This window comes from Notamacropus eugenii, chromosome 3 (assembly GCF_028372415.1).
Source record: "Notamacropus eugenii isolate mMacEug1 chromosome 3, mMacEug1.pri_v2, whole genome shotgun sequence".
NCBI lineage: Eukaryota > Metazoa > Chordata > Mammalia > Diprotodontia > Macropodidae > Notamacropus > Notamacropus eugenii.
The window spans coordinates 9267415-9282803 of NC_092874.1; the positions used below are offsets into that span (position 1 = coordinate 9267415).

At 40.7% G+C, this 15389-nt stretch overlaps 1 protein-coding gene across 3 annotated transcripts in view; it reads right to left on the reverse strand.

Annotated features, from left to right (window-relative positions):
- The window catches only part of CRPPA (CDP-L-ribitol pyrophosphorylase A), a 278128-nt gene that overhangs the window by 109013 nt on the left and 153726 nt on the right, over nt 1-15389 (reverse strand). Inside the window, exon 10 of one of the 3 annotated variants that reach the window (XM_072650822.1) lies at nt 14371-14421. The exons of the other annotated variants lie outside the window; for them this stretch is intronic. Coding sequence (XP_072506923.1) covers nt 14389-14421 — 33 coding nt within the window. The 3' untranslated portion in view covers nt 14371-14388. The remainder of the gene's footprint in view (nt 1-14370; nt 14422-15389) is intronic. 3 annotated transcript variants of the gene reach the window in all.

Genomic DNA, 15389 nt, shown 5'->3' on the forward strand with positions numbered 1-15389 from the left:
TGGACTCTATTTTACAAGCATAAAATGCTATTTGGCAACATGGCACCTCCTGTTTATGGGACTAAGAGTCACGTTAATTCCTTAATGCCTAGAATGGCCCCTCTCCTTACTTCTGTTTCTCAACTCCCTCTCTTCCTTCAAGATTCCTTCTACATGAAACTTGTCCTGATCCCCCTTGCCGCAGTGACCCATGACCTCCCTACAATGCTAGAAATGACTCTGAATTTCCTTTGAATCTATCTTTATATTGCCACAGCTTGGGATCATGTTTAGTGCTTCTTGTGGCTGGCACATTGTAGGCACTTAAAGTGTTTGCTGATTGATTGATTTTATGTTTATTTATTTGTGTGTGTGTGTGTAATTTCTCTCAACAGAATATTACGCTCCTTGAGGACAGGGATTTGAGGGTGGGGAGGCAGGGAAAGATCTAACAACTATAGGGATCAGAAAAAAAACAGAGAGTTGGCACTTGAGCTGGGCCTAAAGGAAGCTCTGGATCTTAAAGGCAGAGTTGAAGGCAGAGCAACATTAATCCTAAAAGCTTCAGTATCCAAAAGCCATAATCAGGAGTCATCCTAAAAGCAAACACTATCAAAGGTTGCTGTATCACCAAGAGTTGCCCTTCAAGCTTTTTCAGAGAAATGAAAAGCCAGAAGGGACCTCAAAGCCCCCCAGCTCAGCCCCCAACTGACCAAGAAGCCTCTTTCCAACAAGGTTCTACTTGAAGAAGCCCAATCCATGTCTGGATAACTCTAATTAATAGGAGCTGTTTCCTTACGAGGCTGAATTTGTCTTTTCGCAAGCACTCCCCTTCTCTCTCTGATCTTCGCTCTAGGACCAAGCAGAACTGGGTCATTGTGCCAACTCCTCAGCTATCTCCAACCATCTGGCCCATATCATCCCTCCTTCCATTGACAAAAAGGTCTAATATACTCTCACTGGTAAATACGTTGACTAGGGGAGGGCCATTTGGGGATGAAAATTTTTAGTGCATTTGGAAAGAAAATCGCCAACATAAAAATGCTTTCAAACACAATGAGTTGTTGGCTTGGGGTGTGATGTGAGATGTGCCTTATGGATCTACCCCTTTGCAATTTATAGGAGAGTGAATTACCTGATGCCTGACTGAATCTGACTCCTTCAGAGCAAGGAATGTGTCCTATTTCATCTGGATATTCCTGGCACACAGCATGCATCTCCTCAATGTCTATTGAAATCAATTTAATTGGATCACAAGAAAATATTGAGAAATTTAAATGAGCTCAATCTCTTGATTATGTCTCATTGGGCTGAGTTCCCACCTCCTGCAGAGAGGTTGTTCAGAAATTAAAGTTGGTTTAAATTGAATTCAGTGTAAAAATCAATAGTTGCTATTGAAATAAACAGAAAACATTCATCAAAAAATACCCTCCCATTCACTCAACCTCCCTCCCCTTTACTTTAGAGCTCTCCCCCACCCTATGTCCTGTCCTGTCTCAAACAGTCCATCTTGTAACTCTCGAAACCCAGTCTATGATAAAAATGCAGTCCTTTGAAATCTAAAACCATTTGGCTCCAGAGGGGATAGCGAGCTGAGTTATTCCAGCACTTTGTATTGTTGGCAAGACAAAGTCAATCAACCACAGGCACGAGAAAATCAGCGTCTGCTCCCCTCCAACAAATGTAGCCCAGCTCAGGCCTCAGCCACTTGTCACGAATGCCAAAGGCCCCAAATGGGCAACAAGACAAGTTTCGTTCATTTCACTCCTTTGGACTCAAGGGAACAAGTGCTTAGGAAGCCCCTTCGCTGTGCCAGAGAAGGGGCTGAGCATTGGAAATACAAACATGGAGGTCACCTTCAAGGAGCCCATAGTTTAAAAGGGGAAAACAATAAATGTTAAAAAAAAAAAAGTATAAGAAAATCCAGAACAAATGGAACATAATTTCAAAGAGGTCACTAACAGCTTCAGTGGGAAGACAGGCTAATTGTTTGATTTTATTTATTTTACTAATACAGTTGACAGTAAATGACTTATACTAACTTAAATGCTTCGGTGAGGATTTTACCAGTATCTATATTTCCTGTCTCAACAATGTGGGTTAGAGGAGAGAGCAGAAAAGCTTAAATTTAAATCCCGCTTCAGGCATTTACTAGCTGTGTGACCCTGGGTAAGTCATTCTACCTCTGCTTCCTCATCTGGAACATGAGAAGGTTGGACTCTAGGGTCCTCTCTAGCTCTCTACCTACCTACCTACCTACCTACCTATCTAGCTAGCTAGCTAGCTAGCTAGCTAGCTATACACATATTTATCTATATAATTTTGCAATCCTGTCACACACATCCCAACCCCGCCATTCTTTAGTCATCAATCATTTAAGAGTCATTGGGGCTGAAAGGGTAAGGGGCCCCTCTGGATTGTGCTCTGAGCTGGGCCTCAGAGGGCAGACACAGTCTCTCCCCAGACCTCCTCTCAAAGCCTTTCCAACATGGCAGCATCTGCCAGAGCTTGTATACAATAGAACTAGTCCTAGAGACTTGGGGGTTTATCTCCAGATCTCAACAAGGGGGCAAAATAGAAGGTTAAGCCAAATACAGCTGGTCTACATTCACAGGAGAATAAACAATGACCTCCTGCAGCCATGACCTGAACCTCATCAAAGAGCATCAGGCAATAGGGAGAAAGTCATTAGAATAAGATTTCTTCTGGTTTGTTTGGCATAAATATACCTGTCTATGCTAATGGGGAGGCAGCAGCAGGCCTGGGTAACAAGCTTCATTTCACCTTCTTCCCCTCCATTTACCCCATTATCTCACCCACTGGGAGATCATCTGCACCCTGAATGCAACATCGTCCACCTGGGAGCAGGCCCAGGGCGGCTGCCACACCTTGAATGTTCTGCTTCCTTACCTCTGCTTATCCAAGTCTCTCTCTACATTCCAAGTCAGTGGTGGGGAACCTGTTCTGTAAAACTTGGATTCAGTCAAAAGACCATACTTAAGGATCTAGAAGGTCACATGTAGCCTCAAGGCCACAGGCTCTCCACCCCTGTTCTAGGCTAAGTTCAGGGAGCATCACCTCTAAGAGTAAGTTTCAGCACCTCAAATTATCCTACAGTCCTCGGTGAAGCTGTCTCTTTTACCCCCATCACAGGCAAAGAGTCTATTGACCTAAGGACATTCACCTTCACATGTGGCCCCACTGGAATGTAAGCTCTTTGTCTTAGTTTTCATATTACACACATTCCCAGTGCCTTGCTTGTAGTAACAACTTACCAAAAAGTGTGGAGTTGAAATAAACTGAATTTTCTGTTGTTGCTTCATCTGGTGATGTGGGAAAACAGCCAGAGAAATACAGAGGTACAGAAGAGGGAGACATGAGCAAGTGTGTAGGGAGTGATGGATGGTGACAAAAGTGGTTAAGAAGAAGAGAAAGTAAAGATAATGAAGTAGATGCCCATTAAGGAGAGAAAGGCTGAAGACACTGCAGGACAGGAATGGACTGGAACATCTCTGTGCTCTCAGAAACAATGACTGTGATGGATGCAGAAAAGCATAGGGAGAGCTGCATGGACAGATGCAGTCAGCCCAACAGTCAGCAAGACCAGAACCACAGCAGTCACACAAACAGGAAAGCACAACATCACAAAGCCGCGGAAAGGGATGTTGTTGAGTCACAGGGAACCAGCCCGGCAGAAAAGAAGAGAGAAGAAATGACCCTCTCCCCACACACACCTCCCTGCAGATGTCCACAGGCACAGACCACCACTCGGATCTTCACACTTTTTCAACGTGTTGATTGCTTTTGGTACTTTTTTCTATGTTTTTCTTTAATACATAGATATATACATAATATACAAATATATAAAATAGGTATGTACATATAAAATGTATATATTAAAGAGAGGAGGAAGAAGGATAGAAGGAAAAATTTAGGTGATGTAATTACAAATAATAGCAAAAATAACATTTTTTAAAAAATTAAATAAAACTAAGGGATGGGGGAGGAGCTGGGATTTCATTAGCAGAGCCAGCTCATGATGAAACATTTCCTCCATCAACGCAAGTCCTGACCTTGTCCTCAGAGTTGTCCGAGAGGTCCGTCCCCTGCTCCTGGCGCACAGACAGCCTTCAGGTCAAGACGGAGCCTCTCTTGCACTCAGAGGGTGGCCACCCTAAGGGGTTTTGATCGATCTGAAAGCCAGGCCCCCATTTGCACCAAGATTCAAACACTTCCTTTGCTTCCTGGAGGCTGCACATCTTTATTCTGAACCTGGTGAAGAGGCTAGTGGTGGATGTATACCATTCTTCTATCTGAAAATTATGGTTCAAAGAAAATGCAAGTTTTACCTCTATAAACCAATCTAAGAACTTAAAGCTATATGTATTTGGGAGAAAAGCTTCTGATCGAAAGAGGTGATCCTTTTTCTTTTCTTTATGAGTATATATATATATGTATGTATGTATGTATATGTTTGTATGTATGTATGTATATGTATATTATATATACATATTTAAAAGCCTGTTGAAAGTTTTCTCAGTGATAATGGAGAGCTTCCCCAAATAAAAAGGAGACCACCCTCAGAGCATCCAAATCCCTTAATTGCAATAAAAAGTCCTGAATATGAAGTCAGGAGTTTAACGAAGGGATTAAGGAAAGAGGAAAAATTGGTCCAATACATTCAAACACTAGCAGGTCTAGAAACATGCCTCCCCTCAAACTTTAGAAGTGAAAGAATAAATCCAAAGCAAGTGAATCATGAGGCAAACAAGGAAGAAGTAGATTAAATTTCCCTTGGAAAGAAGTCGGTGGCTGGCACTTGAGAGGCAAAATCCCTCCCAGTACAGAAAGCCAACTGTGCGATGACAGAACAGACTGTAAAGGTAAGTAAGAAGGGATTTTCTACCTTCCACATCTTCCCACAGGAAAAAGTCTTCCCTCCGCAGGGCTATTGTGAGGATCAAATGAGATAATGGATACAAACCACTTAGCACAGTATCTGGCACATAGTAGGCATTTCATTTTTTCTTTAATATAAGCAGAAAATTATTTTATTAAAAATCAGAATAAATTCTAAAAGTTGTTTTTAAGCTTCATTAGGAAGAAGATGACTGAGCACAAATAAGTCATCAGTGGTTGACATGCCCTTGCCAGCCTTCCTCAAGGATCCCCTTTTAAACATGATGTGACTAGTCGTTCCTCACAGTGAGGGAAAAAACCATAGCCTTCCCAAAGAGTCCTAAAAGAAGGCTACACTTCAACCTAGGGGCAACTGGCAGTGAGCAGTCTGTCTTTGAATGCCTTTGCACCCCCTCCATCACAGCTTGCCCTGAAAACAAAACCCAGTGGCTAAGAATTGGAAATCAAAGGAATGCCCATTAATTAGGGAATGGCTAAATAAGTTGTGGCATATGATTGTAATGGAGTATTATTGTGCCATAAGAAATGATGAGCAAGATGATTTCAGAAAAACCTGGAAAGACTTATATGAACTGATGCTGAGTGAAGCACACACAACCAGGAGGCCGTTGTACACAGTAACTGCAAGAACTCAGCTATTCTCAGAGATACAATGATCCAAAACAATCCTGAAGGACTGTCTGCCTCTGGAGAAAGAACTGATACTAACTGAATACAGACTGAAGCAGGCTGTTTGTTACTTTCTGTCTTTCAATTTTTCTTTTATTCAAGTCTTCTTGTACAAAATGACTAAGAAGAAAATGTTTTACATAATTGCACACGTATAACCCACATCTGATTGTTTCCCATCTCAGGGAGGGGAAAGGAGAGGGAGGCAGGGAGGGATAGAATTTGGAACTCAAAACTTTAAATAAAATGTTAATTTAAAAAAAAACAAACAATGAAAATTGTTTCCCTTAAAAATACCAAAACCAAAAATCCTTTAACAAACAGTGAAAAAAATTTTAAATATGTCCTGGAGGGCAGGTTTGTGCTATGTGGCTTTTGTTCCTTCATCTGAAAGCCATCCATGGATGTTGGAAAGTCTGTAGCACATCTGACTTTTTAAAACAAAAGGTAGAGGTTTGGAAGCTATGAACGCATTTGGATTGGAATGTTTTGTCGGGGACACAATAAAAATGCACACTGCAGAGGATGAGAGGGTGTTCCAGCTGAAAAGGTTACAATACGCCAGATCATTCTGGGGAGGGATCACCCCCACCCACAGCATTTCAGTCTCAAACTCTAATGCTGAGAATTGTCACGATCTCAAGTTACATGTGGCATCCCAGGTAGGAGCCCCCAAATACTGCAAAGAGAAATCCATGTTTCCCTGACCACACTTATCTAGAGTTCTCACGGAAATCATCAGTAGAGACAAGGTGCTCAGGCAGACAGGCTTCCTACCAGCAGAAGCTGATAATTGGCACTGTGCATTCCAGGGAGAGGAAGTCCAAAGTTTGAATAAGCATGTCCTTGCAAATCATCAAATGTGAGTAATGAGAGTTTAGGAAACTTTACTGCTTTCTATATACAAACTGACATGTCTAGAATTAATCACATCTCCCTGATCCTCAATGGAGATTTAAATATATATATATGTATGTATATTAAGGTGATTATCCTCAATCAGAAACCTAAAAGGGATTCACAATGGAATGGATTAACTGATACAAACTTTTTTGTTGAGGGGGTATTATTTTTAAATTTTATCTTCCTTCAATTTGGGTCCAAGTCCAAGAAATCTGAATATAGGACAATTCTAGCAGTACTACCAATTAAGCTAAGAGATTCATTTATATTCTCTCTCTCTTTCACTCTCTCCCTCTCTCCTTCAATTTCCCCTTCTCTTTCTCCCCCCTGCCCTACCCTGGGAATTCATGCCTTTCTCTCTCGATGACACAGACTTTCACAAAGAATAGTCCCAATTTCTTCCATGAACAAGTAGGGAAAAGATGAATTTGTTTATGTGTACCCATATATACATAATTCCATTTAACAATCTTTTAAAACAAGATATGAAACTTGACTCTCAAGAAACTTATCATTTAATGGGTAAAGGGAGAATAAAGGTGCCAAATACTTTTGTTACAAGGTATGAAAATCAAAGGTTATAGGTCTAAAGCTGGAAGGGAACTCAGAAGCCATCTAGGCCAATCCCCTCATTTTGCCAATGGGGAAACTTAGGCCTGGGAAACTGACTTGCCCAAAGTCACACAGGTGGTGTCAGAGGTAGATCTGAGCCCAGATTATCTGACTCCAGAGCTAATATCCATTCCATTGCACTGTGTTTTCTCAAGGGATAATGAGTCAAGTACAAAGCAGAGAAACAGGCCAAGTCCCATGAGAAATAAGAGGACAGTGAGACCCTTCTCTCTTGGGCAGGGGGGGAGGGGTGGTCAATGGAGGCTTCATGAAGGAGATGACCCCAGAGTTGAACTTTGAAGGCTGGGGGAGGCCAAGTAGAGAAGAGTTGGGGGGTGGGGTGCCGACTCCAAACCGATGTGATAATGGAAACAGCCCAGACACATGAAAATTCCTGCTAAGGCCAGGATGCAGATGGCTATTACATCTTTTCCTTAGAACTACATTTATTTCTTCTGTTCTCATTTTGACCATTGTTCAGCCAATGGTCAGGGCAGAAGTCAAATTCTTTGTTCAGTCACCTATTTACATATGCACTTGTTGAATTTCCCAATGAATGGATTTTTCATTCTCATACTCTGTACTCTAAGCCTCCCGCAGAGTACCTGCTACACACAGAAGTTACATATTGGATCAAATGAATTCTCTGTCGGCCAAGTTAATGTTCTCTTTATGAAATAAAGGAACAGATGTATTTTAGATGCAACGAAAGCATGTGACAGCTCTACAAAAGGGCAGCTGGAATTGATGGCTTCTAGGTTTAAGACCCTTAGAAAAGCCAGCTCTGTGCAGCCCCTCCCCCACGTTCTCCTAAATGCCAACCCTAAGCTCCTTTTCTTGGTCTCTGAAATCCAGGCTTCTCTCAAGTTTCCTTCCCAGCCATCCCTGCTCCATCCTGCTTAGCTATCACTGTCCCCCTCCCCTACCACCACTTTGTACTCCTTCATTGGAATATAAATTCCTTGAAGGCAAGGACCTTCTTGTATTTGTATCTCATTGCTTGGCACATAGTGAAAAGCTCTTAAAAATGCTTTGTTTTTCTAGAACATCTAGCACCTCACAAAATCCCCCAGAGCTGTGATGTTCTCTCCTAACTACACTTCTAACCTGCACCCCTTCCTTTCTGCTCCTTTCTTCAGACCCCAAGTTACATTTCTATGCCCTAACCTATAAACAACCCCTCAAAATTTTTATTTTCTTTCAGACCTTCATCCCTCAACTGGAATCATAGAGTTTTTAATTGGAAGGGCCCTAGGACATCATCTAGTTCACCCTCCTCATTTTACAGATGAGGAAATTAAAAATAAGAGAGGCCAAGAGTCTCGCCCAAGGTCACACAGACATGAGATGCAAAGGGAGGTCCTCTGACTCAAATCCCAGGAGAACACACTGCCTCCTACAAAGAACTTCAAACTCAGCTCACCAGACATGAATTCTTCAACTGGGACACTTCTATTTGAAGAGTAAAATAATTCCACAAAGTCCAAGAAGCCTTGCTAAAGGGTTATTATGTGCCTGGCCTCTGTTTTCCCAATATGAATGCAGTGTCAAAGACTGAGCTCAGCATCTCCCCCAAGTGCCTCACCTTCAACCTCAAAATCTGAGGACAGCCAAGGAATTCCTAAATGGATGCAATACAATTTCTCTCTCTTACTCAGGCAGCAAATAACTCATGGCTTTAACTACATTGTCATTTAAAATGTCTCTCCTTTTCCTCTCCCTTCTTTCCTTCCTCACTACATCTCTCTCTCTTTCAACTCTAAGAAAACTTGAATTTAAGTATCTTCTACAAAGCTTACATGAACTGATGCAGAGTGAAGTGAGCAGAACCAGAGAACATTGTATACAGTAACAGCATCATTGTAACAGTAATAGCAACATTGTACACAGTAACAGCAACATTGTAACAGTAATAGCAACATTGTACACAGAAACAGCAACACTGTGTGGCAATCTGCTTTGATAGACTTAATTCTTCTCAAAAATACAATGATCTAAGACAGCTCCAAAAGACTCATGATAGATAATACAATCCACATGCAGAGACAGAACAGAGGAGTCAGAATGCAGACCGAAGCAATACTATTTTCTTTTTTTGCTTGGTTTTTCTTTCTCATGTTTTTTCCCCCTTTTGTCCTGATTCTTCTGTCACAACATCATTAATGGGGAAATATATCTAATATGATTGTACATGTACAGCATATATCAGATTGCTTGTTGTGCTGAGGAGGTAGGAGGGGAGCTGGGGGGCAGGGATGGAAGGGAAGAAGAAATAAATTTGGAACTCAAAATCTTATAAAAGTGAATGTTGAAAACTATCTTCACATGTAGTTGGAAAAAATAAAATAGCATTGAATGCAAAAAAAACTTCCATTTCCATATTTTACACCCAAAGTGTTACATATACATGTATCTATGGTCAAGGGACCAAATGAATCAATGAAGAAATAGATATTAATTAAGCTCTGTGAAAGCTAGGTGGCACAGTAGATAGCATACTGGGCCTGGAGTCTGGGAGACATGGGTTCAAATCTAGCCTCAGATACTTCTTAGCTGTGTAACCTTGGCCAAGTCACTTAACTTTGTTTGCCTCAGTTTCTTCATCTGTAAAATGAGATGGAGAAGAAAATGGCAAACTACCCCAGTACTGCTGCCAAGAAACCTCCCAGCAAAAAAAGACGTCATGAAGAGTTGGACACAACCAAAAAAAATGAACAACAAATAGACTAAGCATTGGAGATACAAAGACAAAGAGAAACTATTCCTGCCCTCAAGGAGCTTGTATTTATTCTATGGGGAGAGATACCACATAAACATATTAATACATGCATAATATATACATTTGTGCATATATTAGGTATGTGTGTATATAGATTTTGTGTGTGTGTGCAGGAATGCAAAGTAATTTCCTGAGGATCCTGGGGACCCTCCCAGCTTTATCTATCTAGCTATCTGTTTGTTTATTTATTTGTTTATTTTATTTTTACTTAAAGGAGTCATCCCCTGACTACTTCTTAAAGAGACCTAGTCACTGAATGGGCATTACCTCACTTTAAGTGAGTACCTGAAAAGGTCTTAGCCTAAAAGACCAAGGTCTCCCATTGCATCTTGGGTCATCTCCAGTCATCCTGAGGAACATCTGGCCACTGGATTCAGATGGCTCTGGAGGAGAAGTGAGGCTGGTGACCTGCACAGCCCTCCCTCAATCAAAACAAAGTCAAGTGCAAGTCATGTCATCAGTTCTCTGATGGCATGGTCTTCTTCAAAAACAAAGGATGAACACAACAATGTATATATGTGTGTATGCATATATGTATATGTGTATATATATTTTGCATGTGTGTGTGTGTGAGTAGGAATGCAAAGTAATTTCAAGGGAGAGGCCCTGGTAGTTAAGAGATCAGGAACAAGATCCTGCAGAAGGTGGTGCCTAAACAGCCGGCTGAAGGAAACTGGAGGACAGAAGGCTGGTCCCTAAGGATACCAGAGATTGGGACAGCAGGGGCTGAAGGCGGGAGTATCTGGAGACCAGAGAGGGAGCTAAGAGCAAATCAGAGTCTAGATTGCTTCTCACCTCTCACCAATAAGATGACTAATTAGGAAAGGACTGTACAAACCAAATAAATATTCCACACAGATCTGCCAAACATAATTTTAAAAAAAAAAAAATATGATCTGAGATTTGAATTCTGAGCCTCAACTCTCTTTCTATACCCTCCCTATCTAGGCCTTCTATTTTGGCCAAGGCATCCTATGCCACAAAGTCTAGGCTGCACCTTGTTCCCATACCCCATTATATTCACTTAGAAATACTGGTTCTCCTCCAATAAACTATCCAGATGTTAAGACAAATATGATACTTCCTGTTCTTTCCTAGTATAGGGGGTAAAAAATAGGTTTATTAAAAGTCCCCAAACAGAGCTTGAATCAAGATCCTCACCAACATTGCAACATCAGGACATGCTCCATTTGAATCAAATGCTCTATAAAAGATAGGATCTAGAAAGGAGAAGAGACACTGACTAAGGCGGAAGAAACAATGAAATCACTCACACTACATTCAGAGAAATGGGTATATAAATATCTCTACAATCCATCTTTCAGTTCTGGTCAAAAATAAAAATGGAAAAGGTCCTGATTTTCTTTTTAGTTTAGAAAACTTATCTCCACTAACCTTATCTTTGTTAACATTCATACTTTTCCCCAAGCGTGTATAAGAAATGACTAATTCACAATAACAAACATTAAAAAATCTAGAAAGTGAAAAATATTTGGTTCTTCTAATCATTTCCACATCAAAAAAGTTTGATTGATATGAATAAGGTCCTCGGGGTTTTGGTAAACAGACTCAGTTTGGGATGTTTTATGTGAATGCCACAGGGTTCCCTGTGCAAAGGAAAGAATTATGTGTTTAGTAAATCAGTCAAGCTAATTCCACATCATGACAATCAAAAAAATAAAATAAAATGAGAGTGGCACAGTCTAACCTCATTACTAAGAACGCTGATGTTCTTCCTCTGTGTTGGGCTCTTTTCAGAGAAAACGCCCATCTGTTCTCCCACTGGGAGACTGATGCTATCTATGACCCAGAAAAAACCACGCAATCCTCCAAGATGGAAGAGTGGTGTTTTTCTCCCCACCATCCAGACGCTGGCCTAGAAGGCTAGAGTTTCTTAGGGCATTTATCTGTTGGTCCTAATTCACTATTTTCTATACCTTTCTCTGAGTTTATTAGGAAAAAATTCTATGTGAAAACTGATAAAAATATTAAATATCACTTCAAATACACAAGATTGTTACAACTTGAGCAGTAGAGGACAAGTCCATCCATCCAATCAAATACATATGAAAAATTACAAGCCAAAATCAGTTATTATTATTCTTATCAAGAGTGTTACAAAATCACCTTGTTCCACTCCCTCTGAGAGCTTACTCCCACTATTCCATTTCAATATTGTGATGTGTTTATAAGCCAAGTGGATGGATGCCCCTTCAATGGTGCAAACTACAATCCAGGCAAGCTTTCTCCTCCTGCACCATGCTTACCCAAGTTGGTCCTCATAAATTCTCTCCCATCCTTCTTCCAGTTCTTTTAAAGGGTGTTTAGGGAAGCTCTATCCATCCTCTATGCACTTGGCCTACCTCCCTTTCCAGTCACATAGCTCCTCAATGATGCCCTTCACACCATTTCACAAGTGACCAATAAGATGATGTACCCTCCTCTCTAGGCTGACCTATAATATGCTTTCTCCATTTTCCTTTGGGTCACCCATAATTTTGACTCTTCAAGGCAAAATTATGGTGTTCCACCATGAGGAAACTCTTGAAAGAGTCAAAATTACGGTGTTCTACAATTCACCACAATTCTTCCTCCTTGTCAAATCCAGATTCAAAATCCACTATCTAACTATACAATTAATCAATTAAAGATCATTTACTGAGTGCCTTCTATAGGACAGGTAAAGCAAATACAAAGTAAAAAAAAAGATCATAGGATCAAAACTCTACACTGATGAGGACACTCAGAAGGCCACCTGAGAGAATTCCCTCATTTAAAGATGGGGAAATTGAGGCCAAAGGGATAAAACGATTGACTACTGGTCACATGCATCAATAATGCCAACTTCAAATAGAAACAGGGACTTACTAACCCCTACACAAGGATCCCCATGGGCTACCTATTAACTTAGGTTTAAAATATAATATCATCTATGTTTTATTGGATTTTTATTGACCTTGTTAAATATTTCCCACTTATATTTAATCTGATTCAGGCCAAGAGCCTCTGACAAAGATGACAGAGCTGATTTTGAATCCAGGTCCTCAGATGCCAGAGCTTGAGGGGTCCAACTGACTTACACAATGATGTCCAAATAGTTTCCAAATGTTATCTGTTGATAATTGCCTTCTTGCATGATTAAATTTTAAAGTTTCTTTCACATTTTTTCTTCTTTTGACTTTCTCTCTAAGTGCTGACATGGATACCTATGACTATTTACTTCAAAACACCAAACATCATTGAGTTTGTGGATATGAATATGCCCCTAATCAAAGGAGAGGCATCAGCACACAACAATGACTTAACAGTCTTGGGGACTGGAATATAATCACCCTATGGAAAATCTGGTCATGAGCCTCTTTTCCGTCACTGAGATGGTTCTCCTATGATAAACCTAGAGTACAACATCAGGGAACTCTCTCTCTACTAATGCAGATTGGAATCTTCTTTGCAACTTAGAGTCTTAGAAACTTGCCTGGGGCACAAAGAATTCAAGAGACTTGTCCAACGTCCTACAGCTCATATAGGCCAAAGAAAGGACTTGAATTTGGATTCTGTTTGTCTTCCAGGTCAGCTCTCTACCCACTATTGTATGGTGACTCCTCAATGGCAATTAGTAGGCACTTAATAAATGCTTGCTGATTGACCAGTCAAGTCAAAGTTAATAATATCTTACTGAGTTTTGGAGGACGGCTGAGTCTCAGGCAGGATCATAGAGGCTGAGCAGACCGACAAAAAGGGAAAGTGCTGGGGACAAAGGAGCTTTGAGGAAAGTTAGAAAGTTCCAAGGCCTGTTTCAATAATATACTCACACTGATGTAAAATAGGCTTTCTCACAATATTTCCCCAACCCACTATTCCATGCCTCTCTACTTGAGGCATCTTCTCCATTCCCTCTCTCCCACGCCATAAAAGCATACCCCAACTCTAGCATGGAGGTAAACCACAAGCCAGACTTAGCCTGATCTTGCCCAGATTCATGCTTCCACATGTTAGACTGCCATGTACCTTGTATGTACCTAGTTATGTCCATGTTTTCTTTTCAAGCCAGAGATGTTTGCCTTTTCTTTGTATCTCTGGGGTTTAGTTCAGAGTCTGGTATACAACAGGTGTTTAATAAATGCTTGCTGGATGACTGACTGAAATGGTGACCAGAAGAACAGGTATATAGAATATCTGACAAGGGAGTCAATTAAGTTGGATCAGCATGCCAGAACGCAGCTGAGGGGAGGAGGAACCCTGAAGATGAGGACATGACTTGTCAGAATATGGAACAATTTTCTCCCTCAATGACAGCAGAATTTCCACATTTTCTATTTCAAGGTTACAGTTCAATATATACTATAAGAGGAAGAGTTAAAGGCAGTAAGGAAAAGAAAGGACAGATGGAACAAACCAAGGATTCAGGCAGTTCTATGGCAGAGGGAACAACTCTGAAAACATCGAAGGGTATCACCACAAGAAGGGGACCAGCTGTGGAGTTAGAGGACCTAGGCATGTATAATCACCGTATGATCATAGGCAAGTCATCTTCCTTCCCAGGGCCTCAAGTGCTCCATCTGGAAAACGAGGACACTGGATTAGACATCCCTTTCACCAAGTTCCTTCCACCACTAGGACCATGACCCAGGACTTCTCAGGATGTCTGGAAAATGTCAAAAGCTTGGGAAAAAAATCCTGGGTGCTACTAGTGGGACAGAGAAAACTGCCATCAGTAAAATCTGCTTATCCCCGATCCTTCTCCTCTCTCTCTACAAAATCTTCATGAGAATGACCGACGCAGAAACGACAGTCACCCTGGATGAAGTCACATGAGAACGGAACAGGCAACAAAGTTCTTGAGTAGCAAATGATTAAAAGGCAGAGAGAAACCAAGATGCCACTGGCTTTATTTGCCCTTACAAAAGGCAAAATGTAAACATCTTGAATGCAAAACCAGAAAGGAATGGCTGTAGGGCTTTGACATTAATATCAATAAGCAGGAAGAAACAGAGAAAGATCTATAAGCAATGTTGCTAAGTGTGTGTGTTTGGGGGGATGGGGGAGAAACAGAAAAAATCAGTATATGTTAAGTGGGAAAGGTAAATGAACTGAAATATTCCAAGAATCCCTGATGAAGACAGAGGAGGGAATGAAAAGTAGGATGCTCTTAAGAGCATAGAAATTCATCTATTTAAATAATAATTACAAAGCAATCTTAATTGGCTGTATTGTTCTTTAACATTAAATTAAGACTAAATCATTTAAAAATAAAATTCATTTCATATAAAGCAAAAATATCCTTCAATAGTTTAGCCCCCACTACCAGCTTTTGTACCATCTGCCACCATTACCTTGGAAGTAGGAAGGGGCAACTCAGGGCAAAGGGTCATTTGGCATTTTTATCTATTTTCTAGGATCCTACAGAAAACCCTCCTCCCCCCTAAGAGAAAAGCCATTATCTGGTGACCAATCCTGATCTCCCTTCCACCTCAGGCTCTATGTGTCTATAACTGTTCATCTATCAGATTTGCCTCACTAGCAAGTC